Source organism: Oncorhynchus mykiss, chromosome 5 (genome assembly GCF_057628025.1).
Source record: "Oncorhynchus mykiss isolate SJ-2025 chromosome 5, ASM5762802v1, whole genome shotgun sequence".
Taxonomy (NCBI): domain Eukaryota; kingdom Metazoa; phylum Chordata; class Actinopteri; order Salmoniformes; family Salmonidae; genus Oncorhynchus; species Oncorhynchus mykiss.
Window position 1 is genome coordinate 87,379,950 of NC_143026.1, and position 27,551 is coordinate 87,407,500.

The 27,551-nt window shown below is 43.9% G+C and overlaps 1 protein-coding gene across 1 annotated transcript in view; it reads left to right on the forward strand.

Moving 5' to 3' along the window:
• The first annotated feature begins 270 nt into the window (after nucleotides 1-270).
• Nucleotides 271-27,551, forward strand: part of jak1 (Janus kinase 1) — an 80,855-nt gene continuing 53,574 nt past the window's right edge. The window contains exons 1-10 of the mRNA XM_036978622.2: nucleotides 271-704; nucleotides 8,290-8,495; nucleotides 17,178-17,301; nucleotides 18,479-18,632; nucleotides 19,511-19,674; nucleotides 23,544-23,889; nucleotides 24,161-24,337; nucleotides 24,748-24,905; nucleotides 25,107-25,221; nucleotides 26,691-26,889. Of these exons, the coding sequence (XP_036834517.2) occupies nucleotides 8,297-8,495; nucleotides 17,178-17,301; nucleotides 18,479-18,632; nucleotides 19,511-19,674; nucleotides 23,544-23,889; nucleotides 24,161-24,337; nucleotides 24,748-24,905; nucleotides 25,107-25,221; nucleotides 26,691-26,889 (1,636 nt within the window). The 5' untranslated portion in view covers nucleotides 271-704; nucleotides 8,290-8,296. The remainder of the gene's footprint in view (nucleotides 705-8,289; nucleotides 8,496-17,177; nucleotides 17,302-18,478; nucleotides 18,633-19,510; nucleotides 19,675-23,543; nucleotides 23,890-24,160; nucleotides 24,338-24,747; nucleotides 24,906-25,106; nucleotides 25,222-26,690; nucleotides 26,890-27,551) is intronic.

The window sequence follows — 27,551 nt, forward strand, 5'->3', positions numbered from 1 at the left end:
TCAAATCAAAGTTTATTGGTCACATACACAGTTTTGCTAGCAGTTTTGCTAGCAGTGTCTAAGGTTCAGGGCAGGGTACTGGGCAGGGTACTGTGCATGGTGTATTACATGAGTAATATACATAGAACATTACTATGAAAATAACTCCCAAAAGCCTACATGGCAACAGAAATTGTGACATTTATAATAACCTCACACCCTTTTGTGTGGATTTTAAGACCCATGAAAGATGAGGGACGGTTGTATTATCTCCACACACACACACACACACACACACACACACACACACACACACACACACACACACACTACAATGGATGTGATTTCCTTCAGTTTACTGCTCCCTCCAGTCTAGGGTTAACAACATATATGACAGTGTCTGTGGGCTAAAGGATCACTTGACTGAAGGAGTAATGCACCAATCAGAATGCGTGAAGCTGAGCATGATGCACTATTTTCGGGAATAGGGACGATACTTGACAGGAAGGGTTAGCTAGAAAGATTATGTATGTGCTTTCGACCAGAAAGGAAAGAAACTCGTCGGGCAAAAACAAATTCGTTTGGAATATTGACATGACTAAGGATATTTTCTTGTCAAGATCAACTCAGTCTTTATAGTTTCACAACGGATAATTATATTCTGGATCTACGAACTGACCGATACGGAAGTAAACTTGCCATCTGGCTAGCTTGCTAACGGCTAGGTGAGTAAAAAACACATACAATCTGTTTTAAATTGATATTGAGTAAAATACCAGCCATCAAGCCGCTGATATTCTTTTAACTAGAATCGTTATTAGATTCACACCTGCTTATTGCGGGCTGTTACAAATGCACAGGATTTCATAGTTGAGGAACCCTCAACTCCGTTCTCTTGTATCGAGGTGGAGTTGAGTTTTGATGACTGGTCGCGGGATTTACAAGCAACAATATTGAGTCACCGTCAGTCGATTCTTGTACATATGTCAATTCTGAAAACGCTTAACTGTACCTATGTTTGTCCTGTACAACTGCGTTCCTTCCGCGGGGTACTGACATTCATACTCCCAATAAAAACTTTTAGCGAATACAACCACGGACTTTATCTCGTTACTCGTACAATGTAAACTGAGATTAAATTGAGTCTGTGCTATCCGGCATCCTTGGGAGGTCTCTACCCTAAACCATAGCCCTAACTTTAACCCGTACATAACCCGTACATTAAATGTGCAATATGCAGACATTGCTCCACCATTTCCACCAATTTTAATAGCTCGCCAAATTAAAGTTTGTGACAAAACACCATCGAACACCAATCGAACCATCTAAACCGCTGTTCACAACCCAAAATATTATATTTTCAGCTGTTTGAAGCTGTTGTACAAACCCGAAAGTAAAAGACGCAAAAACTGAAGAACGGAAAGCATAGAAATGGCGCACATAGAACAGTTCTACCGCTTATTGGACTTGCTTTAAATGAGAATGGCAGATCTATAACGGTTCGCTCAAAAGTTACATGTTGCAGCTTTAATCTCTACGGTAACCATTTAAAATGTCAACTACAATGTATAACTAACTGCACGTGTATAACTACAACCAGTTAGAAAGTCGTACTTTTCCGAGTTTCCTTGTTCCGACGAACGCTTGAACACAGCAAGGGACATCCCAAGGAACCCGAATAGCACGGACCCAATTGGAGTTCAGTTTACGTAGTTATGAGCAGCGAGGGAAAAGTCGGTGATTGTATTCACTTAAAGTTTATTAAAATTATGAATTAACACCCCGCGGAAGGACCGTATTTGTACAGTACAAACATAGGTACATGTTGCTAAGGGTTTTCAGAAATAGCATTTTTTATAAGAACCAACTAATTTTGACACAATGTTGTTGCTGCCACCAGTCATTAAATTCCAACTCCGCCTCGATATAAGAGAAGCGAGGGTTTATGGAGCCAGATAGCTGCCAAAAAATTGAATTTACACATAGTTAGGCTTGTAAGAAAATCCATGCATAATTTGTCAGGATCATAAGAAAAGTCATGCGTGAAACATTAAATTTCATCTGTGAACATACAAATATCATTGTAGGTAATGTTTTCTGAGCTAAACTATGTAGAATAGTTGGAAATGACAACTCCCTATTACATCAGACAGTTCAGGCTGTATTTGATTTATCCGTAGAGAACTGTGCAATGTGTGCATTGAGCTCACAGAAAAAAACTGAACAAAATGGAATTCAAATAATTCAACACATGTCGGTCAACTGACATTTCGGTTAGTCGCCCAGCACTATAAATTGGTTGTTGATCATTTTTAGACAGTCATTTTCAAGTCTTGCCATAGATTTTCAAGCAGATTTAAGTCAAAACTGCCACTCAGGACCATTCACTGTTCTTAGTAAGCTAATTCAGTATAGATTTGGCCTTGTTTTAGGTTATTGTCCTGCTGAAAGGTGAATTCATCTCCCAGTGTCTGGTGGAAAGCAGACTGAACCAGGTTTTCCTCTAGGATTTTGCCTGTGCTTAACTCCATTCCATTAAAAATGTTATCCTGAAAAACTCACCAGTCCTTAACGATTACAAGCATACCCATAACATTATGCAGCCACCACTATGCTTGAAAAATGATGAGTGGTACCCCGTGATGGGTTGTGTTGGATTTGACCCAAGTATAACACTTTGTATTCACAACAAAAAGTTAATTGCTTTGCCACATTTCTTTTGCAGTTTTACTTTAGTGTCTTATGGTAAACAGGATGCATGTTTTTGAATATTTTTATTCTATAGAGACTTCCTTCTTTTCACTCAGACTGTCGATTAGGCCAGTATTGTGGAGTAATTCATCCTCAGTTTTCTCCTATCACAGCCATTAAACTCTGCAACTGTTTTAAAGTCACTATTTGCCTCATGGTGAAATCCCTGAGCGGTGTCCTTCCTTTCTGGCAACTGAGTTAGGAAGGACACCTGTATCTTTGTAGTGACTGGGTGTATTGATACACCATCCAACGTGTAATTAATAACTTCACCATGGTCAAAGGGATATTCAATGTCTGTTTTTTTTATCCATCTACTAATAGTTGCCCTTCTTTGCGAGGCATTGGAAAACCTCCCTGGTCCTTGTGGTTGAATCTGGGTTTGAAATTCACTGCTCGACTGAGGGACCTTACATATACTTTTATGTGTGGGGTATAGAGATGAGGTAGTAATAATAAAATCATATAACTTATTTAGGTTTGCCATAACAAAGAGGTTGAACAGTTATTGACTCAAGACATTTCAGCTTTTAAATTTTTTATACATTTGTAAATTTCAAAAAACATAATTCCACTTTGACATTATTGTGTGTGTGTGTGTGTATCACTGGCCTACACAATCTTAATTGAATACATTTTAAATTCAGGCTGTAACAAAATGTGGAAAAAGTCAAGGGGTCTGAATACTTTCTGAAGGCACCGTATGTATTTTTTTCATGCATATAGAAACACCCCATTTTAAATGTTACCTTAAATCACACTATACACACATCAATGATTAGCCTACATCTCTCACCTTGATTGAGTGCCAACGGAAGAGGAGCAGCCTAGGCAAATTATTAGGGAAAAAGTTTTCAGTGTGCTTAAAACCTCTCTGGGATAGGGGGTGGTATTTTCACGTCCGGATGAAAAGCGTGCCCAAAGTAAACTGCCTGCTACTCAGGCCCAGAAGCTGGTTTCTATGGCAAGCCTGTTTTAATAGAAATATGCTTGCAGTTCCTATAGCTTCCACTAGATGTCAACAGTCTTTAAAAATTGGTTGATGTTTTTCTTTTGAGAAATGAAGAAGTAGCCATTTCCTTTCTGGGTGTATAGCCAAGTGTACTGTTTTGTTTGGGGCGCGTGACCTGAAGCTCGCTCCACTTTCATTTTATCCACTATTGAACGCAGTTTATCCCGTCTTACATTTTATAGATTATTTACGTTTTAAAATACCTAAAGTTGGATTAGGAAAGTTGTTTGAAATGTTTGGACAAAGTTTGGTATTGTCATGCCAATCATCCATCACCTCATGTTTCAGCATTATAATGCACAGCCCCATGTCGCAAGGATCTGTACGCAATACTTGGAAGCAGAAAATGTCCCAGTTCTTCCATGGCCTTCATACTCACCAGACATGTCACCCATTGAGCACATTTGGGATGCTCTGGATCGACGTACGACAGTGTGTTCCAGTTTCCGCCAATGTCGAGCAACTTCACACAGCCATTGAAGAGGAGTGGAACATTCCACAGGTCACAATCAACAGCCTGATCAACTCTATGTGAAGGAGATATCTCGCGCTGCATGAGGCAAATGGTGGTCACACAAGAAACTGACTGGTTTCTGATCCACGCACCTATTTTTTTGTTTTTAGGTATCTGTGACCAACAGATGCATACAGTGGGGCAAAAAAGTATTTAGTCAGCCACCAATTGTGCAAGTTCTCCCACTTAAAAAGACGAGAGGCCTGTAATTTTCATCATAGGTACACTTCAACTATGACAGACAAAATGAGGGAAAAAATTCAGAAAATCACATTGTAGGATTTTTAATGAATTTATTTGCAAATTATGATGGAAAATAAGTATTTGGTCACCTACAAACAAGCAAGATTTCTGGCTCTCACAGACCTGTAACAACTTCTTTAAGAGGCTCCTCTGTCCTCCACTCGTTACCTCTATTAATGGCACCTGTTTGAACTTGTTATCAGTATAAAAGACACCTGTCCACAACCTCAAACAGTCACACTCCAAACTCCACTATGGCCAAGACCAAAGAGCTGTCAAAGAAACAAAATTGTAGACCTGCACCAGGCTGGGAAGACTGAATCTGCAATAGGTAAGCAGCTTGGTTTGAAGAAATCAACTGTGGGAGCAATTATTAGGAAGTGGAAGATATACAAGACCACTGATAATCTCCCTCGATCTGGGGCTCCACGCAAGATCTCACCCCGTGGGGTCAAAATGATCATAAGAACAGTGAGCAAAAATCCCAGAACCACACGGGGGGACCTAGTGAATGACCTGCAGAGAGCTTGGACCAAAGTAACAAAGCCTACCATCAGTAACACACTACGTCACCAGGGACTCAAATCCTGCAGTGCCAGACGTGTCCCCCTGCTTAAGCCAGTACATGTCCAGGCCCGTCTGAAGTTTGCTAGAGAGCATTTGGATGATCCAGAAGAAGATTGGGAGAATGTCATATGGTCAGATGAAACCAAAATATAACTGTTTGGTAAAAACTCAACTCGTCGTGTTTGGAGGACAAAGAATGCTGAGTTGCATCCAAAGAACACAATACCTACTGTGAAGCATTAGGGTGGAAACATCATGCTTTGGGGCTGTTTTTCTGCAAAGGGACCAGGACGACTGATCCGTGTAAAGGAAAGAATGAATGGGGCCATGTATCGTGAGATTTTGAGTGAACCTCCTTCCATCAGCAAGGGCATTGAAGATGAAACATGGCTGGGTCTTCCAGCATGACAATGATCCCAAACCCACCGCCCGGCAACGAAGGAGTGGCTTCGTAAGAAGCATTTCAAGGTCCTGGAGTGGCCTAGCCAGTCTCCAGATCTCAACCCCATAGAAAATCTTTGGAGGGAGTTGCCCAAACAGCCCCAAAACATCACTGCTCTAGAGGAGATCTGCATGGAGGAATGGGGCAAAATACCAGCAACAGTGTGTGAAAACCTTGTGAAGACTTACAGAAACCGTTTGACCTCTGTCATTGCCAACAAAGGGTATATAACAAAGTATTGAGATAAACTTTTGTTATTGACCAAATACTTATTTTCCACCATCATTTGCAAATACATTCATTAAAAATCCTACTATGTGATTTTTCTTGATTTTTTTCATAGTTGAAGTGTACTTATGATGAAAATTACAGTCTCTCTCACATTTTTAAGTGGGAGAACTTGCACATTTGGTGGCTGACTAAATACTTTTTTGCCCCACTGTATCTGTATTCCCAGCCATGTGAAATCCATAGATTAGGGCCTAGTGAATGTATTTCAATTGATTGATTTCCATATATGAACTGTAACTCCGTAATATTTAAAAAATTGTTGCATGTTGTCTAGTCTCTCCTTTTTTTTTGTTATTTTATAGTTCCTAGAATATATATATATATATATATATATATATATATATAAAATGTTTTATTAACCCCTCTTTGGCGCACACACATTTTGTTTTTACAGCTTTGTTGCTATGTATACATACATTTTATTTATACATTTTGCATACATAGTACTTTTATATACAGTACCAGTCAAAAGTCGACACCTACTCATTCAAGGGTTTTTATTTATTTTTACTGTTTTCTACATTGTATAATAATAGTGAAGACATCAAAACTATGCACTAACACATATGGAATCGTGTAGTAACCCCCAAAAATGTTAAAGAAATTAAAATATATTTTAGATTTGAGATTCTTCAAAGTAGCCACCCTTTGCCTTGATGACAGCTTTGCACATTCTTGGCATTCTCTCAACCAGCTTCACCTGGAATTATTTTCCAACAGTCTTGAAGGAGTTACCACATATGCTGAGCATCTGTTGGTTTCCTTTCCTTCACTCTGCGGTCCAACTCATCCCAAACCATCTCAATTGGGTTGAGGTCGGGTGATTGTGAAGGCCAGGTCATCTGATGCAGCACTCCATCACTCTCCTTCTTGGTCAAATAGCCCTTACACAGCCTGGAGGTGTGTTGGGTCATTATCCTGTTGAAAAACAAAAAATAGTCCCACTAAGTGCAAACCAGATGGGATGACATAACGCTGCAGAATGCTGTGGTAGCCGTGCTAGTTAAGTGTGCCTTGAATTCTAAATAAATCACAGACAGTGTCACCAGCAATGCACCATCACACCTATTCCTCCATGCTTCACGGTGGAAACCACACATGCGGAGATCATCCATTCACCTACTCTGCATATCACAAAGACATGGTATTGGACCCAAAAATCTCTAATTTGGACTCATCAGACCAAAGGACAGATTTCCACCGGTCTAATGTCCATTGCTCGTGTTTCTTGGCCCAAGCAAGTCTTTTCTTCTTACTGGTGTCCTTTCGTAGTGGTTTCTTTGCAGCAATTTGATCATGAAGGCCTGATTCACGCAGTCTCCTCTGAAAAGTTTATGTTGAGATGCGTTATATTCCGCATAGACATATTTAATGTAATCCTTATGTCCTGTTATATTCCTATCAGTGGAGATATGTATGATTAATGTAGGCCTATTTTGTTTGTGTGTGTGGCAGCCCAATTCTGATATATTTTTTCCCAATACTTGGTATTTTGATCAATCACATCAGATCTTTTCACATCAGATCTTTTTCAGAGCTGATCTGATTGGTCAAAAGACCAATTAGTGAAAAAAAGTTACAAATTGGCCCACCTGTGTAAATGTTGTGTGTGTGTGTGTACTGTGACCCCGCTGATCCCGTCATCAGTCAGTAGATCAGAGCTCCGCCGCCATGGGTGATAGGCTGGTAAGGGCTGTTATGAAACAAGCTCCGCCGCCATGGGCGATAGGCTGGTAAGGGCTGTTATGAAACAAGCTCCGCCGCCATGGGCGATGGGCTGTTATGAAACAAGCTCCGCCGCCATGGGCGATAGGCTGGTAAGGGCTGTTATGAAACAAGCTCCGCCGCCATGGGCGATAGGCTGGTAAGGGCTGTTATGAAACAAGCTGTGTCCGAGCCACTGGGGGTGCTGCCTGCGCCGCTCTAGAGGAAGGGGAAACGCTGCTGGGAGAAGTAATGGGATGATCTGCATGCAGAGGGGAACTATCTCTCTTCCTCTCTTCCCATCATCCTCTCTTCCTCTAGTAGGAGAGATGGGTAAAGGGGACAGTGGTCAACTCTCTTGTCCTTGGCTTGTCACGTCATGGGACCACAGAGCGTGTTGTGCTCTTAGAAATAACATGGCTAGAGTAATTATAATTCTGTGGTTGTTCTTGATGCCATCAATTCAGTGGGCATGAGTGTTATTAATAGGGTTACCTTGGTAGAGGAGTGTGTGTGTGTTTTGATTTAATCTATGAAGGTATGTGAATGACATTTCAAGAGGTGTGTGTTTGCTTTGGTGAGATTATCTAAGTAGGTGTGTGTGTTGTGAATGACGTCGCCTCAGTAGGTGTGTGTGTGTTGGGGGCAGCCCATGTTGGAACGTGAGTCATCAGGGTATACAGGACTCTGCATCGCTGCTACAGTGAGCTCACCTCTGGATCAATACATTACCCACTCCTGACACATTTACCCACTCCAAGTCACCATCCCTCTCCCTCCTTCCAGAGTCTGGATGCCAAGTCTGGGGGTGATGGAGCTGGGCAGGCAACTGTGTGGGAAGATGAGGAGGTCAAGGAGGGCCGAGGGCCCCGTCACTGTGACCATGAGAGGTCTGGAGATTCATTTCTACCTACCAGATACTCACCCGCTGGAGTTCCTCAAAGACTGCTTCACCGCTGAGGAGCTGTGTGTGGAGGCCGCCAAAAGATGCTGTAAGTACTGTCTCAACTCCCGCTGTGTGTGTGTGTGTGTGTGTGCGTGCCTAACTGCGATCATCCATATATGTGTGGGTGTGTGTGTGCCTGCCTGCCTGCCTGCGGGAATCCGAGTGTGTGCGTCCCTGTATGCCAGAGCATTAAAAAGCATAGTCTGTGTTTTTACGATTTGATTGGGGGACGTTTTCAGAAACATTCTGGAGTTATATACTCCTATTTTACAGGTCCTGAAAAGTCATTCTGAAAAGTACTTTTTCTCTCATGGCTAACTACCAGGAAGTTTGAAACAACAGGCTGAGTGGGTGGGGAGCTTGTATTCATGAGCTCGCCTTGACTGACAGCTCTTTGAAACATCTATGTCAAGCAACTTGGATGCAGTGAGCAATGTTGCAGTAAAATCCTCTAAAGCTAACTTAGTGATACTAAAAGCAACTCAAACAACATTGAAGTTGCACCAACAGTGCCCTCTGTAATTAATGATTGGGACAGTGAAGCATTTTTTTTCTTCTTTTGGCTCTATATACCAAAAGTTTGGATTTGGAAAAAAAGGCTATGACCATGAAGTTAAAGTGAAGACGGTCAGCTTTAATTTCAGGGTATTGTCATCCTTATCAGATGAACTGTTTAGAAATTACAGCAGTTTTTGTACATAGTCCCTCCATTTTAGGGGACCAAAAGTATTGAGACAAATTCCCTTGTATGTGTATTAAAGTAGTTTTTTGTCCCATATTCATAGCAGACAATGACTACATCAAGCTTGTGACTCAAAGTGGCTCAAAACATTTGCTGAATGCATTTTCTGTTTGTTTTTGGTTGTTTCAGATCATTTAGTGCTCAATGGAAATGAATGGTAAAATCATGTATTGTGTCATTTTGGAGTCATTTTTATTGTAGGTAAGAATAGAATGTTTCTAAACACTTCTACATTAATGTGAATGGTACTTTGATTACGGATAGTCCTGAATGAATCGTGAATACTGATGAGTGAGAAAGTTAGACACAAATATTATACCCCCCAATAAATGCTAACCCCCCCTGTTATTGTAATGGTGAGAGGTTTGCGTGTCTTAGGGGTATGATATTTCTGCGTATGTAACTTTCTCACTCATCATTATTCACGATTCATTCAGAATTATCCGGAATCATGGTAGAATCCACATTACTGTAGAAGTTTTGAATGACCCGTCCCACCCCCCCATTTTGTTCCATGCTGGCTGAAGACAGAGTTGAAGTCGGAAGTTTACATACACTTGGAGTCCTTAACTCATTTTTCATCCACTCCACAAATGTCTTGTTAATAAACTATAGTTTGTCGGTTAGGACATCTACTTTGTGCATGACACAAGTCATTTTTCCAACAATTGTTTACAGACAGATTATTTCACTTATAATTCACTATCACAATTCCAGTGGGTCAGAAGTTTTCATACACAAAGTTGACTGTGGCTTTAATTTTCTGGAATTTTCCAAGCTGTTTATGTCATGGCTTTAGAGGCTTCTGATGCTAATTGACACCATTTTAGTCAATTGGAGGTGTACCTGTATTTCAAGACCTACCTTCAAACTCGGTGCCTCTTTGATTGACATCATGGGAAAATCAAAAGAAATCAGCCAAGACCTCAGAAAAAAAATTGAAGACCTCCACATGTCTGGTTCATCCTTGGGAGCAATTTCCAAACGCCTGAAGGTACCACGTTCATCTGTACAAACAATAGTACGCAAGTATGAACACCATGGGACCAGGCAGCCGTCATACCACTCAGGAAGGAGACGTGGTCTGTCTCCTAGAGATTAATGTACTTTGGTGCAAAAAGTGCAAATCAATCCCAGAACAACAGCAAAGGACCTTGTGAAGATGCTGGAGGAAACGGGTACAAAAGTATCTATATCCACAGTAAAAATGTGTCCTATATCGACATAACCTGAAAGGCTGCTCAGCAAAAAGCCACTGCTCCAAAGCTGCCATTAAAAAAAGCCAAACTACGGTTTGCAACTGCACACGGGGACAAAGATTGTACTTTTTGAAGAAATGCCCTCTGGTCTGATGAAACAAAAATATAACTGTTTGGCCATAATGACCATCATTATGTTTGGAGGAAATGGGGGGAGGCTTGCAAGTCGAAGAACACCATCCCAACCTTGAAGCACGGGGGTGGCAGCGTCATGTTGTGGGGGTGCTTTTCTACAGGAGGGTCTAGTGCACTTCACAAAGTAGATGGCATCATGAGGAGGGAAATTATGTGGATATATTGAAGCTACATCTCAAGACATCCGTCAGGAAGTTTAAGCTTGGTCGCAAATGGGTCTTCCAAATGGACAATGACCCAAAGCATACTTCAAAAGTTCACAAGTTCAAAATTCACCCAATTTATTGTGGGAAGCTTGTGGAAGGCTACCCGAACCATTTGACCCAAGTTAAACAATTTAAAGGCAATGCTACCAAATACTAATTGAGTGTACGTAAACTTCTGACCCACTGGGAATGTGATGAAAGGAATAAAAGCTGAAATAAATCATTCTCTCTACTATTATTCTGACATTTCACATTCTTAAAATAAAGTGATGATCTTAACTGACCTAAAACGGGGAATTTTCATTAGGATTAAATGTCAGGAATTAAATGTATTTGGCTAAGGTGTATGTAACCTTCCGTCTTCAACTGTAGCTAGACAGTACCTTGTTAAATTTAGGTAAGAGAATATCATGTTACCATTAGTGTATTAAAATGAAAGTTCAGGTGATGTCATCTTGTTCCCTTTAATAATGAATCCAAGTGTTTGAGGGGAACAGTAACTTTATGATCAAACTATATCTTCTGCCAACAGAAGTCCACTGTGCCACTGTAAATAGGCCCTGTCACATGAGAACTGTTACCTAGGAGACAAGAAGGATAATACACTAACTAAGAAATGGCTTCATAGTCGGAGATGTTTTGTCTCTTTTTGTGTGCCGCTCATTTGTGTCGTACAGTAGCTTCTAGCCTATATGATATGGGACCTGAAAATATTCCAAAGATGTAGGCCTATCTGTGTTATTTGTGGATCTTTGTTTTATTGCCAACAATCTGTTTGTCAGTGGGTGCTCTTTATTACAGCTGAATCTCGATGTTTAAGATAAGAAATGCTAAATCCTAATATAAGAAATGCTTCTGATGCTAGTAGTAACCATATTAACTGGCTATTACAGTAACTGCCAGATATAAGGCACACAATACGGACTGATTGATAAAGCCCAGCTACTAACCCTCATTAGAAAGGCCACTAACATCCAGCATCTGTTTTCTTACCGTTCTAAAAATGCTTGTTTGATAGCCTTCTTCTTTGACAGACACATTTTGGACGATATTTAAAACATTGTTCTGATACTTGCTCTAAAAGTCCAGAACATCTGCCAGTGGGACCAGGGATGGATAGAAAGGGAGAGGGGAAGAGAAAGGAGTGGGTCTGTCCGTCCAGCTCTTGCTTTCAGCCAAACACTCCAAGACAATATGGCGGCTGGTTGGGGTCGGGCCAGAATGGGACAGGTTCTGGAATTTCCTCTTTGTGTGAAGCCAAAACATATTTTCCCAGTACTGCAGAGCGAGAGGGGAGACCAAGGAGGAGTTCAGACCAAGGAGGAGTTCAGCTCCACAGCTACCATAGTCCATACGCAAACATTCACTAGTTAACATTAGAGGCTAAACAAGCAAAGCAGCTGCCAACATAAATGTATGATCTGTTTATAGCAAGTGTGTCTGTGAAGAGCCTTTCTGTCTGTGTGGTCAGTGGTAGGTAGTTTGATACACACAGTAAGTCACAACAAAACAGGAGAGCTCAGATAAGAGGAAGTATCCCTGCCCCGGCATGTTCCTGTCTCTCACTATGTTCCCTTTTTTGTTTGAAACAATTAGAAAGGTTCATCTGTAAAGGCTAAAGTGTTAGCCTGTAGGATATGTAGTAGTAGTAACAGTTCCTACTGTATGTTATAGGACTACTACTGCTGCCGTTACTATCACTTATAGCTTACACTTGCCATTTCATGACAGTCTAGACACTCTATAGTAGACTCATGACAGTCATGCTTAGTGCAATACATTAAGATGGAGTAACATCCAGATATTTTGATCTGAGTTATCGAGGCTTGGTTTACAGTACCTTCGGAAAGTATTCAGACCCCTTGACTTTTTCCACATTTTGTTACGTTATAGCATTATCCTAAAATGGATTAAATATTAATTGTTTTCAGCAATCTACACACAATACCTTATAATGCCAAAGTGAAAACAGGTTTTTATACATTTTTGCAATTTTATTACAAATAAAAAAACTAAAATACATTATTTACATAAGTATTCAGACCCTTTGCTATGAGACTCAAAATTGAGCTCAGGTGCATCCTGTTTCCATTGATCATCCTTGAAATGTTTCTACAACTTGATTGGAATCCACCTGTGGTAAATTTAATTGATTGGACATGATTTGGAAAGGCACACACCTGTCTATATAAGTTCCCCCAAAAACCAAACCATGAGGTCGAAGGACTTGTCTGTAGAGCTCCGAGACAGGATTGTGTCGAGACACAGATCTGGGGAAGGGTACCAAAACATTTCTGCAGCATTGAAGGTCCCCAAGAACACCGTGGCCTCCATTTCTTAAATGAAAAATGTTTGGAACCACCAAACTAAGCAATTGGGGGGGAAGGGCCTTGTTCTGGGAATTGACCAAGAACCTGATGGTCACTCTGACAGAGCTCTAGAATTCCTCTGTGGAGATGGGAGAATCTTCCAGAAAGACAGCCATCTCTGCAAACTCCACCAATCAGACCTTTATGGTAGAGTGGCCAGTTGGAAGCCACTCCTCAGTAAAGGCAGCCTGCTTGGAGTTTGTCAAAAGGCACCTAAAGGACTCTCGGACCATGAGAAACAAGATTCTTGGTTTCATCAAACCAAAGATTGAACTCTTTGGCCTAAATGCCAAGCATCACGTCTGGAGGAAACCTGGCACCATCCCTACGGTGAAGCACTGGGGTGGCAGCATCATGCTGTGGGGATGTTTTTCAGTGGCAGGGAGTTTGAGACTAGTCAGGATTGAGGGAAAGATGAATGAAGCAGATGAAAATCTGCTCCAGAGCGCTCAGGACCTCAGACTCGGGCGAAGGTTCGCCTTCCAACAGGACAACAACCCTAAGCACACAACCAAGACGGACTTGAACCCGATCGATCAAACATCGCTGGAGAGACCTGAAAATAGCTGTGCAGCAACGCTCCCCATCCAACTTGACAGAGCTTGAGAGGATCTGCAGAGAAGAATGGGAGAAACTCCCCAAATACAGGTGTGCCAAGGAGAGGTCGGCCGATTAATCGGAATGGCCGATTTAATTAGGGCCGATTTCAAGTTTTCATAACAATCGGAAATCGGTATTTTTGGACACTGATTTTGCCTTTTAAAAAAAAAAAATGTACACCTTTTATTTAATCTTTATTTAACGAGGCAAGTCAGTTAAGAACACATTCTTATTTTCAATGACGGCCTAGGAACGGTGGGTTAACTGCCTCGTTCAGGGGCAGAACGACAGATTTTCACCTTGTCAGCTCGGGGGATTCAATCTTGCAACCTTACAGTTAACTAGTCCAACGCAATAACAACCTGCCTCTCTCTCTCGTTGCACTCCACAAGGAGACTGCCTGTTACGCGAATGCAGTTAGCCAAGGTAAGTTGCTAGCTAGCATTAAACTTATCTTATAAAAAACAATCAATCATAATCACTTGTTAACTACACAAGGCTATCAACTCCCGAGATAAGGCTGGTGTAACCGAAGTGAAATGGCTGGCTAGTTAGCGCGCTAATAGTGTTTAAAACGTCACTCGCTCTGAGACTTGCAGTGGTTGTTTCCCTTGCTCTGCATGGGTAACCCTGCTTCCATGTGGTGGCTGTTGTCGTTGTGTTCCTGGTTCGAGCCCAGGGAGGAGTGAGGAGAGGGACGGAAGCTATACTGTTACACTGGCAATACTAAAGTGCCTATAAGAACATCCAATAGTCAAAGGTTAATGAAATACAAATGGTATAGAGGGAAATAGTCCTATAATTCCTATAATAACTACAACCTAAAACTTCTTACCTGGGAATATTGAAGACTCATGTTAAAAGGAACCACCAGCTTTCATATGTTCTCATGTTCTGAGCAAGGAACTTAAACGTTAGCTTTCTTACATGGCACATATTGCACTTTTACTTTCTTCTCCAACACTTTGTTTTTGCATTATTTAAACCAAATAGAACACGTTTCATTATTTATTTGAGGCTAAATTGATTTTATTGATGTATTATATTAAGTTAAAATAAGTGTTCATTCAGTATTGTTGTAATTGTCGTTATTACAAATACATTTTTTTTTTATATTGGCCGATTAATCGGTATCGGATTTTTTTGGTCCTCCAATAATCTGTATCGGTATCGGCGGTGAAAAATCATAATCTGTCGTGCCAAGCTTGTAGCATCATACCCAAGAAAACTTGCTGTTATCGCTGCCAAAGGTGCTTCAACAAAGTACTGAGTAAAGGGTCTGAATACTTATGTAAATGTGATATCAGTTTTTTATTTGTAATAAATTTGCAAAAAATTCTAAACCTGTTTTTGCTTTGTCATTATAAGGTTATTGTGTGTAGATTGCTGAGGGGGGAAAAAAACAATTTAATCAATTTTGGAATAAAGTTGTAATGTAACAAAATGTGGAAAACGTCTAGGCGTCTGAATACTTTCCGAAGGCACTTCATGTTGGGGGATTCCCTCTCTCTGTCCAAGACGGTGTGTTTTGCAGAACTAATTTCTCACAGTTCAGTGCACCACTCCCTTCCTTCCTGTCTCCTTGGCTGCCCAGTGAATTTCTGACCCAATGAAACCTGCCCTATAAACACACAAAGACCCACTGTGACTGTGAAGATCTACACCTATTGGAGACTTTGAACATACAGTAGCTAGTATCCATAGCCAAGTCAACTACTCGTCCAATATGTTGTTATTCCTAATGGGACTTTACCTCTGTTATTTTTCACACAGAAACTGTAGCCATACATGTGTGTGCTGTACTCTGCACTGCAGGGGTACTCAAACTATTTGAAGGTCCAGTCGTACACATTTTCTAGGTGGCAAAGGTCTGGATGGATATTATAATTTATCGGTGTAGTAACAAACCTGCAACCTATGCGACCCCAAACTGTTCACACCCCTATTGTTGGTGCAGAGAGAAAATGTTGCAGTTTTAAAGCTAATTTTCTGCCATTCTACACATTTTGCCATGTCTTGTGTGTTCATATGATACCGGAGTGACTCAACAAAATCAATGAGGGCTCCCTGGGTGTCGAGTCCCCTGGGCACATAATCTGGCCATGATAACTACTATTCTACAAGTCTTAGATTAGACTAGCATTACTGCCTACAGCTAGTTGATCAACTGGACATTTCTGTTTATAAATAACCCTCTAAGGTCTGTCAGTGATTGAAATAGTCTAATGAGGAAAACTGCCCTGTTCTATCAAATGTTGCACATTGTGCATTCTACTCTTAACAGAAGTAAATTGAAAGCCCAATTTTTAGTTCCTTGCACTGTATTGACTCTGTTCTGGTTCGGGATCCGGACTGCGGTCCACCTATTGAGTAGGCTTGCTGTACTGTATGTTATAGGGATGGGCGATTATGGCCTAAATCATACCTCAAATTTGTAAAATAATACATAGGCTAAATATAAGCCTTCCACAACCAAGACCTACTAATAATGTAATTATTTTATTAAAATAGTGTAGCAATAATCACTGATCTAATTTTCAAGTCTGTTTATGAAAATTGCATTTTTGTTACAAATTTAACTAGAACCATGCACATCCACTAATAGCCCAATGACAAACTTCTTGTCACAGACATTATAGAACATTAACACTGGTCTCATAAACAATCAAGCACAAGCCCACATGCTAGTGAGTAGCCAGCTAGTCTTTATTTAGTCTAGCCAACTTGGATCTATTTGCTTGCTAAAAAGGTAGAACAGTTGAACTGTTATGAACACACCCTCTTGTCTGTCTCCAGCTGTTTGAACAACAGCCTGTTGACTCTGTTTACATGTTGAAATCCAGTGGCCTACCTGGATAAGAAGAGGCTTATTTCTCAGAATGACAACGAGTTGCCAATTCCTTAAATAAATGTATTTTTATGCTCATTGTTCATTTATAAAACACAGACTAGACAGCTAGCACATAACAGTATGTGACTAAAATGCTGCTAGCGGTACGTGGTAAATGAAAAGCCTGACAGAAACGGCGCATTCGTTTTCCACAATCATGTTCATTGATGCTCTCGTTTTAGTAGGGTAAGCTCAGTTCTACGTTTTGGGAATTAGAAAGGTTAAGTTGTCATCTATTACAGTAAAATAATGTTTCTGTCGGTAAGTGGTTAGGAGACCGGACCAAAAATACACAACACTCATACTTTTTTTTCCTTTGTATAATATAAAATAAAATAAACTTGATTCTTGCAATACAGGCATTATTAAACATCGAGCTAAAACATCATTTCAAATTAATTCGATATATCGCCCAGCCCTAGTATGTTATGCTATTTATACCACGACTCCTATATGAACTGACGAGTCGGTGTCAAAATGAATGAAGGGATGAATAATGTTGTTTCCCCTCTCTCTGTCTCTCTCAGATATCTCCCCCCTGTGCTGTAATCTGTTTGGTCTGTATGATGAGAACCAACAGCTGTGGTACGCTCCCAACCACGTCATCAAGGTTACTGACGAGACCTGCATCAAGCTGCACTACCGCATGAGGTACTGAGACAGGCCTACTACACTGTGTGTTATTACATTATCAAATCAGTCTAATGGATGATGAATCTCACGGACTCTCACTTACTTAGTTATCCACCACTGTTATCTGCTGCTGTTGTCGTTGTGAGCTCTCTGCATCACCTGTCACTACGTTCTAGATTATTCAACAGGGCTGATACTTAACCGTCATTGATCATCCAGGATTCAGTGTAACAAGAGAGGTGGGAGGCCTCCCGGGTGGCGCAGTGGTTAAGGGCGCTGTACTGCAGCGCCAGCTGTGCCATCAGAGTCCCTGGGTTCGCGCCCAGGCTCTGTCGTAAACGGCCGCGACCGGGAGGTCGATCCCTCCCTAACCCGGGCGACGCTAGGCCAATTGTGCGTCGCCCCACGGACCTCCCGGTCGCGGCCGGGAGGGATCTCCTTGTCTCATCGCGCACCAGCGACTCCTGTGGCGGGCCTGTGGCGCGCTAGCCAAGGTTGCCGGGTGCACGGTGTAGCCTCCGACACATTGGTGCGGCTGGCTTCCGGGTTGGATGTGCGCTGTGTTGGGTTGGGTTGTGTATCGGAGGACGCATGACATTCAACCTTCGTCTCTCCTCTCTCCCGTCTCTCTCATTGGCACCATGCTGTGCAGAGTCACTTGCTGAGCTGGTAAACTTGTAAGTTTAGCTGTTTAATTAATTAGGATTTACTCGTGAACTGTTTTTACAAGGATACATGGAGGAAGGCAGGAAGAAATCCAATGCTTAAAGTATGAAGTGGATGTGTTTGAGGGCATTGAAACTGGAGATATTCAGTTGCCTTGCCAGTTCCGTTGTGTATGATCCAGGAGAAACTGTTAACTCCGAGAGGAAGGATAGCAAACATGTGGTATCACGCAGACATCCTCTTTCTGTTCTTTCACTAGAAAATAGAGAGCGAGGAGGGGAGGGTGAATGTGGTGAGAGCCTTAATGAGCAGGCCTATTGTTGAGTTGAATTTGCATCATACAGCCAGGATACACTTGGTCAAACAACAGATCATGGTCAACCTTTGTTGACAAACAAATGCGTATACTTACTGTAAATATGTGGACACCTCACCCACCTACCGAGTCCCGACCATGTCTTGGTATTAACATGGTCCTGTCTCTTCTCTCTCTCCCATCCATCCATCCATCCATCCATCCATCCATCAGGTTTTACTTCACTAACTGGCATGGTACCAGTGAGCGTGAGTCTCCAGTGTGGAGACACTGTATCAGTAAGCTGAGGGGAGGTCTCGGCCCACAGAGGGCCCCTGAAGGTATACCCCTACTGGACGCGGCCTCCCTTGACTACCTGTTCGCCCAGGTACGTGTGGGTGTGTGTCTGTATGGGAGGGTGTGTACACTGTGCAGGTAAAAATGCTATTTGTCACATATGCCGACTACAACGGGTGTAGAATTTACAATGAAATGCTTTCTCAAAAATAGTAACAGAAGAATGTGCAGCTATATACAGGGAGTACCAGTACCCGATCATTGTGCAGGGGGTATGAGAGGTAGATCTGTACATAAAGGCAGGATAAAGTGACTCGGCATCCGGATAGATAATAATGAGGTAGATATGTACATAAAGACAGGGTAAAGTGACTAGACGTCGTCAGGATAGATAATAATGAGGTAGATATGTACATAAAGACAGGGTAAAGTGACTAGACGTCGTCAGGATAGATAATAATGAGGTAGATATGTACATAAAGACAGGGTAAAGTGACTAGACGTCGTCAGGATAGATAATAATGAGGTAGATATGTACATAAAGACAGGGTAAAGTGACTAGACGTCGTCAGGATAGATAATAATGAGGTAGATATGTACATAAAGACAGGGTAAAGTGACTAGACGTCGTCAGGATAGATAATAATGAGGTAGATATGTACATAAAGACAGGGTAAAGTGAATAGACGTCGTCAGGATAGATAATAATGAGGTAGATATGTACATAAAGACAGGGTAAAGTGACTAGGCATCAGGATAGATAATAATAGGAGTAAGGATAAAGAGTAGCAACATTTGCCTGTGCTCCGGTACCGTTTGCCGGACGGTAGCAGAGTGAACAGTCTGTCTTGGGTGGCTGAAGTCTTTGGACATGGTTGGACAGCTTGATATAAAGGCCCTGGATATGATTCACTACTCTTCATTTCATTGGAACATTAGTCAGCCAATCATGTGTGGGTGTGTTTCCAGGGCCAGAATGATTTCCAGAAGGGTCTTGCTGTGGTTCGTTGCCCCCAGAGTGAGGCAGAGCAGCATGAGATAGAGAATGAGTGCCTGGGCATGGCTGTACTGGCCATCACTCACTATGCTATGACCAGAGAGATTCCCCTGTCTACTGCCTCCAATGAGATCAGGTAGAGATGTACACAGATATACACACACTAACACACAACATAGACACACACAACCAGATATACTCTGTAATCTCTACACACATATTTCACAAATGGAAAGGAATGACAATGTCCCTAATTCTTCCACTGCCTCCATCTCTGCCCCCTCTCTTCTCCATCTCTGCCCCCTCTCTTCTCCATCTCTGCCCCCTCTCTTCTCCATCTCTGCCCCATCTCTTCTCCCTCTCTTCTCCCTCTCTTCTCCATCTCTGCTCCCTCTATTCTCCTTCTCTTCTCCTTCTCTGCCCCCTCTCTTCTCCATCTCTGCCCCCTCTCTTCTCCATCTCTGCTCTCTCTCTCTCCATCCCTGCTCCCTCTCTTCTCCATCTCTGCCCCCTCTCTTCTCCATCTCTGCCCCGTCTCTTCTCCCTCTCTTCTCCTTCTCTGCTCCCTCTATTCTCCTTCTCTTCTCCTTCTCTGCTCCCTCTCTTCTCCATCTCTGCTCCCTCTATTCTCCTTCTCTTCTCCTTCTCTGCTCCCTCTCTTCTCCATCTCTGCTCCCTCTATTCTCCTTCTCTGCTCCCTCTCGTCTCCTTCTCTGCTCCCTCTCTTCTCATTCTCTGCTCCCTCTCTTCTCCATCTCTGCCCCCTCTCTTCTCCATCTCTGCTCCCTCTCTTCTCCATCTCTGCTCCCTCTCTACCCCTCTCTTCTCCATCTCTTCTCCATCTCTTCTCCATCTCTTCTCCATCTCTGCTCCCTCTCTGCTCCCTCTCTGCTGCCTCTCTTCTCCCTCTCTGCTGACTCTCTACTCCCTCTCTGCTGCCTCTCTTCTCCCTCTCTGCTGACTCTCTGCTGACTCTCTGCTGACTCTCTGCTGACTCTCTGCTCCCTCTCTGCTGACTCTCTGCTCCCTCTCTGCTGACTCTCTACTCCCTCTCTGCTGACTCTCGGCTGCCTCTCTGCTGACTCTCTACTCCCTCTCTGCTGACTCTCTGCTCCCTCTCTGCTGACTCTCTGCTGACTCTCTACTCCCTCTCTGCTGACTCTCTGCTCCCTCTCTGCTGACTCTCTACTCCCTCTCTGCTGACTCTCTACTCCCTCTCTGCTGACTCTCTACTCCCTCTCTGCTGACTCTCTACTCCCTCTCTGCTGACTCTCTACTCCCTCTCTGCTGACTCTCTGCTCCCTCTCTGCTGACTCTCTACTCCCTCTCTGCTGACTCTCTGCTCCCTCTCTGCTGACTCTCTGCTCCCTCTCTGCTGACTCTCTGCTGACTCTCTACTCCCTCTCTGCTGACTCTCTACTCCCTCTCTGCTGACTCTCTGCTCCCTCTCTACTCCCTCTCTGCTGACTCTCTACTCCCTCTCTGCTGACTCTCTACTCCATCTCTGCTGACTCTCTGCTCCCTCTCTGCTGACTCTCTGCTGACTCTCTACTCCCTCTCTGCTGACTCTCTACTCCCTCTCTGCTGACTCTCTGCTCCCTCTCTACTCCCTCTCTGCTGACTCTCTACTCCCTCTCTGCTGACTCTCTACTCCCTCTCTGCTGACTCTCTGCTCCCTCTCTGCTGACTCTCTACTCCCTCTCTGCTGACTCTCTGCTCCCTCTCTGCTGACTCTCTGCTCCCTCTCTGCTGACTCTCTGCTCCCTCTCTGCTGACTCTCTACTCCCTCTCTGCTGACTATCTGCTCCCTCTGCTGCCTCTCTTCGCCATCGCTACTCCCTCTCTGCTGACTCTCTTCTCCCTCTCTGATGCCTCTCTACTCCCTCTCTGCTGACTCTCTACTCCCTCTCTGCTGACTCTCTGCTCCCTCTCTGCTGACTCTCTTCTCCCTCTCTGCTGACTCTCTGCTCCCTCTCTGCTGACTCTCTACTCCCTCTCTGCTGACTCTCTGCTCCCTCTCTGATGCCTCTCTTCTCCCTCTCTGCTGACTCTCTACTCCCTCTCTGCTGACTCTCTACTCCCTCTCTGCTGACTCTCTACTCCCTCTCTGCTGACTCTCTGCTCCCTCTCTGCTGACTCTCTTCTCCCTCTCTGCTGACTCTCTGCTCCCTCTCTGCTGACTCTCTACTCCCTCTCTGCTGACTCTCTGCTCCCTCTCTGCTGCCTCTCTACTCCCTCTCTGCTGACTCTCTTCTCCCTCTCTGCTGACTCTCTACTCCCTCTCTGCTGACTCTCTACTCCCTCTCTGCTGACTCTCTACTCCCTCTCTGCTGACTCTCTGCTCCCTCTCTGCTGACTCTCTACTCCCTCTCTGCTGACTCTCTACTCCCTCTCTGCTGACTCTCTTCTCCCTCTCTGCTGACTCTCGGCTGACTCTCTACTCCCTCTCTGCTGACTCTCTACTCCCTCTCTGCTGACTCTCTTCTCCCTCTCTGCTGACTCTCGGCTGACTCTCTGCTGACTATCTGCTCCCTCTCTGCTGACTCTCTACTCCCTCTCTGCTGACTCTCTACTCCCTCTCTGCTACCTCTCTGCTCCCTCTCTGCTGCCTCTCTTTTCCCTCTCTGCTGCCTCTCGTCACCATCGCTACTCCCTCTCTGCTGCCTCTCTTTTCCCTCTCTGCTGCCTCTCTTCACCATCGCTACTCCCTCTCTGCTGCCTCTCTTCTCCCTCTCTGCTGCCTCGTCACCATCGCTACTCCCTCTCTGCCCCCTCTCTGCTGCCTCTCTTCTCCCTCTCTGCTGCCTCTCTTCACCATTGCTACTCCCTCTCTGCTGCCTCTCTTCTCCCTCTCTGCTGCCTCTCGTCACCCTCTCTGCTGCCTCTCTTCTCCCTCTCTGCTGCCTCTCTTCGCCATCGCTACTCCCTCTCTTCTCCCTCTCTGCTGCCTCTCTTCTCCCTCTCTGCTGCCTCTCTTCGCCATCGCTACTCCCTCTTTGCTGCCTCTCTTCTCCCTCTCTGCTGCCTCTCTTCGCCATCGCTACTCCCTCTCTTCGCCATCGCTACTCCCTCTTTGCTGCCTCTCTTCTCCCTCTCTGCTGCCTCTCGTCACCATCGCTACTCCCTCTCTGCTGCCTCTCTTCTCCCTCTCTGCTGCCTCTCGTCACCATCGCTACTCCCTCTCTGCTGCCTCTCTTCTCCCTCTCTGCTGCCTCTCTTCTCCCTCTCTGCTGCCTCTCTTCGCCATCGCTACTCCCTCTCTGCTGCCTCTCTTCTCCCTCTCTGCTGCCTCTCTTCTCCCTCTCTGCTGCCTCTCTTCACCATCACTACTCCCTCTCTGCTGCCTCTCTTCTCCCTCTCTGCTGCCTCTCTTCGCCATCGCTACTCCCTCTCTGCTGACTCTCTACTCCCTCTCTGCTGACTCTCTACTCCCTCTCTGCTGCCTCTCTTCTCCCTCTCTGCTGCCTCTCTTCACCATCACTACTCCCTCTCTGCTGCCTCTCTTCTCCCTCTCTGCTGCCTCTCTTCGCCATCGCTACTCCCTCTCTGCTGACTCTCTACTCCCTCTCTGCTGACTCTCTTCTCCCTCTCTGCTGACTCTCGGCTGACTCTCTTCTCCCTCTCTGCTGCCTCTCTTCTCCCTCTCTGCTGCCTCTCTTCACCATCACTACTCCCTCTCTGCTGCCTCTCTTCTCCCTCTCTGCTGCCTCTCTTCTCCCTCTCTGCTGCCTCTCTTCGCCATCGCTACTCCCTCTTTGCTGCCTCTCTTCTCCCTCTCTGCTGCCTCTCTTCACCATCACTACTCCCTCTCTGCTGCCTCTCTTCTCCCTCTCTGCTGCCTCTCTTCACCATCACTACTCCCTCTCTGCTGCCTCTCTTCTCCCTCTCTGCTGCCTCTCGTCACCATCGCTACTCCCTCTCTGCTGCCTCTCTTCTCCCTCTCTGCTGCCTCTCTTCTCCCTCTCTGCTGCCTCTCTTCGCCATCGCTACTCCCTCTCTCTCCAGCTACAAGCGTTTCATCCCGGAGAAACTGAACAGGCAAATCAAACAGCGGAACATTCTCACCCGGCTCCGCATCAACAACGTCTTCAAGAACTTCCTGAATGAGTTCAACAGTCGCACTGTTCAGGACAGTAACATCACACTGTACGACCTGAAGATCAAGTACCTGTCCACCCTGGAAGGCCTGACCCGGGGCCTGGGGAGGGAGATGCTGGAGCCCAGGGCCCTGGTAGTTACCCAAGAGGTAGAGACCAATGGGGAGCTGAGCCACAGGCCTGAGTCCTCCCTGGCCATGGAGGTCCAGGTTACTGGCACCACAGGGATATCATACAGGAGGAAGCCCCCTAATGTGAGTGGTCACTGGGTCCTTTTTTATGTTAAGGAGGATGTGTGGGATTTGAGTTGAGTTGGTGTGAGATGTTTGGAGATTTTCAAATGTTTTTTTGTGGATTTGAATGTGTAAAATGTGGTATTTGTGTGGGTGTGATTTTGAGTTGGCTTGAGAAACTGTATATTATCTCTGAAGTTGGAGTGAATTTGGAAGTTATTGATCTGAATGTATTTTGAAACTCATCTAAGATAAATCTCTTGACAATGTATTTTTCTTTCATTGGCAATAGAATACCTTGATCCTGAAGGAAAAGAACAAGTCCAAAAAGAACAAGTTTGAGGGCAAACAGACCAAGAAGAACGACGCCAGCGAAGGCTGGGTGACATTCTGTGACTTCCACGAGATCACACACATTGTCATCAAAGAGTCCACTGTCACCATCTTCAGACAGGATAACAAGAAGATGGTGAGACACACATCTCTCCAAACACTACCTGAGCTTGGATTACTAGATTAAGCAGTGACCGTAGCATATTAATGAGTGATTAATGAACATTGTCTCTACTGTACCGTCTTAGCTCCAGCCAGCCAGAGTTCAAATGTCACTGGGCCTAACAGCCAGCCAACATAGCTAAGGGACAAATAATGTGATTAGTAGTCTGTGTTTAGATTATCGGCCAGTTTCTACTGTGAAATGCTTTGTCGATACAGGCCCAAGACACTAAGGAATGGACACAAGAAAGGAAACTAGTGCAGTGTTTTGGAACAGACTAAAGGCAACAGCTAATGGGGATCTAAATAAAGACAAAAATAATCAAATGTTTTGATTTCTAAAAGTATTTCTTACTATTGTTTAAAGCTCCTATTGTCCCACAGGAGGTGCAGCTGGAGTTTAAAGGAGAGGCGCTGGCGTTCGCTGCCCTGGTGGATGGGTACTTCCGTCTGACAGTAGATGCCCATCACTACCTGTGTACAGAGGTGGCCCCTTCCTCTGTGGTGCAGAACCTACAGAACTGCTGTCATGGACCTATCTGGTCAGTACTCACTCTCTCTCGGTGTGTGTCCATTTATTTTTCTCTAGCTCGCTCTCTCTGACTGTTTCTCTCTCTCTTTCTGTCTTTTGTTCTCTCTCTTCATACCCATTTTTATCTTCCATCACTTCTATCTGTTTAACTTCTTAATCTAGCGTTGAGTTTTGTATTGTTGACCGTTGGTTCTGTTTGTTCGTCCTGCAGTACGGAGTATGCCAACCAGAAGCTTCGTCAGGAGGGCAACGAGGAGGGAACCTACGTCCTGCGCTGGTCCTGTACTGACTACCATTACATCATCATGACCGTGGTCTGCAGCGAGGTAACATACACACTCTGAGAACTAGGTCCGGGACAATACCAGTATCGCGATACTCGTTAGTATTGTGGCAAGGAAATAAAAAACTAAGCTGATTTAACTTCTTTAGGAAAATGGCTCTAATGTTGGAAACAAGCATCATTATGTTGTCTTCCAGAGTCAAATGTATTTATTTTCTAACCTATAGCACACAATATTTAACATACAGCAAGTTTTTAAAGGACCAAAGAGTTTGGTCTGCTTTGTGTTTTCATTTTTTGCCATGGAAAAAATATTGCGATACTGATATCGTCACAGCCCTACTGAGAACACAAACAATGTATTTCTGCAGGCAGGGAGAGTGGGGTGGAAATGACTGAAGTGGGCGAGGTGGAACAAGTGGAGAAGTCAGATAAAAGGCCAAAGTTCAGAGATTATTACACAAGGAAGTGACTAAGAACAGATATAACACAGATGATGCCAAAACATGACACACACACACTTACACACACACACACTGCTCATTGTCTGACTGTTTCGTTATTGTCTGATAAAGAGTACTGAAAACCATGATGATGATGATAGAAGAGCAATTAAAGTCCTTTTCAGACAATGTGTGGTTACTGTCAAAACAAGCACATACCAGGTGACACACCAGAGTAGATTTTGAGCAGAGCCTGGTGGTCTGGTCTGGTGTCTGTATCACATCATCATGGTAAGATGTACTACATAAGTAAACACTGTTGTTCAGTGTCAACACTCTGACTGAGCAGCCTCACATGCATGCACAACACATGGTCAAACAGGCTCCAAGTGTGCGTGCGTGCGCAGGAGAGAGAGTATGTGAGTGTGTTCTTGTTTGAGGCATCCATTCTCAATTAAATGAATTCAGTTTCAGCCAATAGCATGTGACTTAATGTACAGGCTGATTGGGATGTGGTGTTCCAGTGGACAGTTTTTTTTTATCCAGCTAACTCGGGTCTAATCTAAACATAGTAGTGAAAACGGACTTCAAAGACCTGCTAGCTTTGTTCAAAGACCTGCTAGCTTTGTTCAAAGACCTGCTAGCTTTGTTCAAAGTATCGATTAGCCTTTTATTGACAGTAGTTGTAACATCTTTCACTACCAGCTGAACTCTGTGTGGTTGTTGTAACATCTTTCACTACCAGCTGAACTCTGTGTGGTTGTTGTAACATCTTTCACTACCAGCTGAACTCTGTGTGGTTGTTGTAACATCTTTCACTACCAGCTGAACTCTGTGTGGTTGTTGTAACATCTTTCACTACCAGCTGAACTCTGTGTGGTTGTTGTAACATCTTTCACTACCAGCTGAACTCTGTGTTGTTGTTGTAACATCTTTCACTACCAGCTGAACTCTGTGTGGTTGTTGTAACATCTTTCACTTCCTCTCTCCCTCTTATTTTCTTCTCCTCTCGTTTGATTCCCCCAAACTGACCACTCGCCTCTCCCTATCTCCACCTCCCTTTCTTCAGTTGGATCTGTGTGAGTCGAGACAGGTGCGTCAGTATAAGAACTTCCAGATCGAGGTGGGTTCAGAGGGTTTTCGTCTGTACGGGACAGAGACCTACAGGTCATCTCTCAGAGAGCTGCTAGACCACCTGTCTGGACAGAACCTCCGTACCGACAACCTCCGCTTCCAGCTCAGCCGCTGCTGCCCCCCACAGCCCAGAGGTAGGGGGAGAGAGACACACACAGACACACATACGTACACACACCTTGGTCAGTATGAAACTCTCACTTCAGTTTTTACTATTTTTGTTGCAGTCCCTCAGAATGTCTTTTGTATACGTGTCAAACACACACATTGCCCTAAACCCTTAGTGTGATTTGGCTCTGGTCTGCTGAAAGGATGTTCCTTTGAAAGCCTGTTTACACCACGAGTTCTAGTTTCTCTTAGCGACACTGCCTCACCATGGTTACCACTCACTTAACCATCTCAATACCTCAGCTCTGTTTTGTAGCTGTGTGCAACCGTGTGTGGATTTGGCTGTGTTGTTGTATGTGTACACTGTAAAACCAAGTGTTTAGGATCTGAACGCATAACTAAACACTTTTCTGGAACACTTTCTAAACGCATCGAGGCGTTTAGAATTTCAGTGAAAATGTGTCAGTGTTTAGATTGTAAATATTTGTATTCACTGAAACACTTTTTAAACACGAGCACAATTATTCAGGACAAGGCGTTTAGGTTTTAAACAGTGTAGGGTGTAAAGCTGTATTTGCATACTTCCCAGCGTGCCTTTTGAGTGAATGTGACAGAGACCTACCCATGACTGTATTTGTTAGTGATATACATGGTTGTTGCATTCAATAAGGGAATGTGTTTCAATTAA